Below are 4,041 nucleotides of genomic sequence, written 5' to 3'. Positions count from 1 at the left end.
TTGTTTTTTTTTGCACACCATGCAATACTAATTAGATAAACCTACCTTATTGGTCCACCTTGTAGATGTAAAGTCAGAGATGATAGATCATCTATCACCTTGTGTCTGATCCACGCCATATACTGGGGTATCGTCGTACTCAATCGGCTGAAGTGAGGTGTCTCCAGGGAAAACCTCATCCAGGGGACAGCATTATTATTATTATTATACTAAGACATATTTTAATTACAACAGATTGCTCTCTGCTGTCTGTGGTTTTTTTGTTTTAAAAAAAATGTTTTTAAAAACCTGGTTTAAATTGTCTAAAAATAGTCTCGGCAAAGCCTTAAGGTGCTTTATGGTATTGATGTATATCGTGTGTCAGAAATGACAGTGAATAACTGCTGCATATGAATTACGTTAATGATTAGGATTGAGTACATTTCTGACTTTTTGTATGATGCATGTGTGCACGCAGTGGCAAAGGACGCCAGTCTGAGCGGCACCTATGTAGGTGTGGAGGCCATGGGACTGATGTGGAGTCTTCGGCCAGTGCCAGGGAGTCGAGCAGGACTGAGGTCTTCTACACTGCACTACACCTGTGTATAAGTTATGTGTGGGGCTTCAGTGGTCTATACACAAGGTTTAGGACATCACGATTTATGTAAGTCTGAACATTAAACAACAGGTTGAAAGTGTGACCGTTGTATTTATTTGGTGAACCGTGAGTGTTTCTAGGTTATCTGAATGCCTGAAGCTATGAATAGTCCTTTTGTAATCTGCTTTTCTTTTTCTTTTTCCCTCCCTCTCTGTTGTCCATTCATGCATTTACACTTCATTTAATTTAGATTACGAAAGAGGGATGTGCTGTTACCACCTGTCTTCCTCATTTCTGTGTATGATGGACATCTTTCTCAGGATTTTACCCGGCTCACACCATTAGAGAGCCTTGTTATACAGCGATGGTACATGGCTCCAGGTGTACGAAGACTCGATATCAGAGAGAGAGGTGTTCGACGAACTTTGTTCATACCTCCAGGTACAAACAAAAACATATACAAACACATTTGCAAAGATTTACTCTGTGTGAGAACCTGTTAAGAACTGCTTACCCTCTGCATGATACTAATGATAACTTTTTGCATATTTAATTGCACAATTGGTGCATGTTGCTTACTTAATTTTACCCAAGATATGAACAAGAATTAAACCACAGTAGTTTTCACAAGCACTCACAGTAGTTAAACCACTAACAACAAAGTGTTTTATATACATTTTACATTTTTATTTAAAGTGCAAACTGAAAAAATCACACACATCATACTACCTTCTAAAATTATTTGAGATATTTTCTATATTTGAATACTCTTCCTTAGAATGATGTACTACTACAGTTTCACCTGCGGGGTAGCGTGATACAGCTGTTGCTGTAGAAAGGCTACAGTTTTCTCCCATGAGTCCTCTTGGGCATCTGCATGTGGTTTGGCCTGTCCACCCCAGAGCATGAGCACTGTGATCACACACACGTGCACACACACACACACACACACACACACACGCACACGCGCACACACACGCACACGCGTACACACACGCACACACACACATACACATACACATACAAATAAGAAAACAATATCAAGGTACACATATGTATCATAACCAACTACAAATTCAAAGGATATGTATTTATACCTTTATCTTTGCTTCCTTGCAAACTGAAGTTTGTAGCCCGGTGGTGTGGTGAGTATGGTGGCTCAATTAAGTGACCTGCACCAGGGTAGATGTGGACTTGGAGCAGGTGACGATTTCCTGCCTTTTCCATTATCTGCTCCATCTAAGGAAATGGACCATGAAGTACAATTTTCAGGGTCAGGGTCAGTTTATTAAAGGTTTATGTGGTCTGTTTATTAAATCACTGTACACTCACCAGTCACAATTACCATGTTCTTACACTCAATGACACTATTAACAAATATGTATAAGGAAAATTGGATGAAGCATTGTAACTTCTATGCAGCTAAAATCCCCCATGTCACACCAGAATTCTAAGACTCAATTCATAGTTAAACATTTGTATATTTTCTAAACATTTTCTAGATTGAAAGTGCCCCTTTTTATTTTGACCAAATATCAAATTTTACAGTAATTCTGGCCACATTATTATTTTATATACCTGGACCCATCTTGTCATGCACATTTTACCAGCAACCCTCTACACTGTTCATAACCTGTACGAATCTTATCACAAGACCACTGCTGACCAGATTCAGGTGGTGCCATTCTCAACACAGCAGTGACACTGGCATGGTAGTGATACAGTAGTGACTGTTGTGCTGCTTTACGTTTACCAGGCACAGCAGTGTTGTGGGATTTATACAAACCCAAAACGCCACTCATAATGCTGACTGTGACATTCTTGCCTATAAATACCATGTCATATGTTATAAGGAAGAACTTAAAAATGCCAAGAAATTGACAAGAAGTTGCTTGAGCTCTTTTCTTCACTGTAAATAAGCCATTGTGGCCAGCTAATAATATTATTATATTATATTATTATATTATATTTATTATTTTCTCATGGGTAACTTTAGGTTTTTTTTATTCAAGTGAGTACTTCTGCATTGGTGAAAAGCACATAATCAAGAGATCAAAGGGACTTTATGGTTAATCTTTATTGTTTGCTCTGGCTATAACTAACAATTACAAAATAAAAAGTGGACTAATATTTTGCCACCCTGTGCTTCACACCTCTGGTAGCCACAATATTTTTCTCAGATGTACAACACAGAAACTGACCCAAATTCTATGTTCCCTTCAGAGATGTTCAAGTTTTAGATAAGGTAGTATCGACACTTGTGTGAAATATGCTATGCAGTGAATGGTGGTGTGATTAAATTAGGTTTGCCTAGTTGTCTTATTTAGGTGCACTTTGGTACAACATTGTATCTTAGGTACCACATAGCATTTAGAGAGGACATAACCCTACAGACTGCATTTTGATCAAAATCAACATCACTGATTGGTCAGGATACTAACCAATCACACATAAACAAGTGCTTTCTGCATCCCAAATACTGTTGCCTTCTGGAGAGATCAGTATTATGATAACAATTAACAAACTGCCTATTCTGTGACCTCTTGGGCCTTGAAATGTGGTGCTTTGAATGATTTAAAGAGTGAAACGGTCTGAAGTGTGCTCACGTTTAAAGCAACCTTGCTGGGCATGACTGTGTGACCTGTGGTGAAACTATAAATGATAAACATTTGTGTGATCTTACATCTTCAGCAGACTCCAGAGTGGGCCAGCTCTGATCATCACCTCCGACCATTAACAACACTGGACATGTTATCTGGCCAACCTGCATGTTATACAAAACTTCATTAAGGGCAAAAACATACATACACACAAGTGAGAGAAGGTAGGGGTGGGTTTTTATGTTAAAATATTTCACAGTTATACTGCCCCCAATAAAAATTATTTCCGGTCATAAGTAATTGTCCAGACATGTTGTACACCAGTTGACTGATATTTATGAGGGGTAATAAAGTTTTTGTCCAAAAATAAAAGTTGTACTCTCTGGACACAGTGTATCTTAATTTTTATGGGTGTTAATAAAGTTTCTTTCCTTAATAAATGTTTGCTTTCTCAGGATACAATGTACACCTGGTTCTAATCTTTAATTAGGTGTTGATAAAAACTTATTTTATTATTAAAATTAGATTTTTCCAGATGTAATGTACCCAAGGTAATAGACAAATGGACATTGAAGCTAGAATGCTCCAGAGATTGTCCACTCATAAGCTAAGAACTGACCAAACTCTACGGTGTGTAGTAGGTCTTAAGGGGGTGGAGAGAACATGTCACTCCACACGCTCTATATATGGGCGCTCCGCAAAAGTCTGTGAAAACCTTGGCAAGAATTAAAAACAGTAACATTAATTCTTGGAATTTGACAGACAGGCATTTGCTGGATTTGTTTTTGATGGTAAAAAAAAAAAGGTGTTGTAATGTTTCTCACTCTATTGACACAGTGTGATATTGGCTGGATATGTGCAGCT

At 38.0% G+C, this 4,041-nt stretch overlaps 1 protein-coding gene across 3 annotated transcripts in view; it reads right to left on the bottom strand.

Annotated features, from left to right (window-relative positions):
- Positions 1 to 257: 257 nt before the first annotated feature.
- The window catches only part of LOC113584003 (acyl-coenzyme A thioesterase 1-like), a 14,332-nt gene continuing 10,548 nt past the window's right edge, over positions 258 to 4,041 (bottom strand). For 2 of the 3 annotated variants that reach the window (XM_027020680.3, XM_027020681.3), the window contains exons 10-12: positions 3,261 to 3,341; positions 1,675 to 1,816; positions 258 to 1,489 (exon numbers count right to left, since the gene is read on the bottom strand). In XM_027020680.3, coding sequence (XP_026876481.2) covers positions 1,368 to 1,489; positions 1,675 to 1,816; positions 3,261 to 3,341 — 345 coding nt within the window. In that variant the 3' untranslated portion in view covers positions 258 to 1,367. The remainder of the gene's footprint in view (positions 1,490 to 1,674; positions 1,817 to 3,260; positions 3,342 to 4,041) is intronic. The other variant, XM_035527811.2, reaches the window with a different exon arrangement.

This window comes from Electrophorus electricus, chromosome 11 (assembly GCF_041902795.1).
Source record: "Electrophorus electricus isolate QZ-2024a chromosome 11, ASM4190279v1, whole genome shotgun sequence".
Lineage (NCBI taxonomy): Eukaryota > Metazoa > Chordata > Actinopteri > Gymnotiformes > Gymnotidae > Electrophorus > Electrophorus electricus.
Note: the sequence above shows the minus strand (reverse complement) of the source record. Positions and strands in the feature narration are given on the sequence as shown.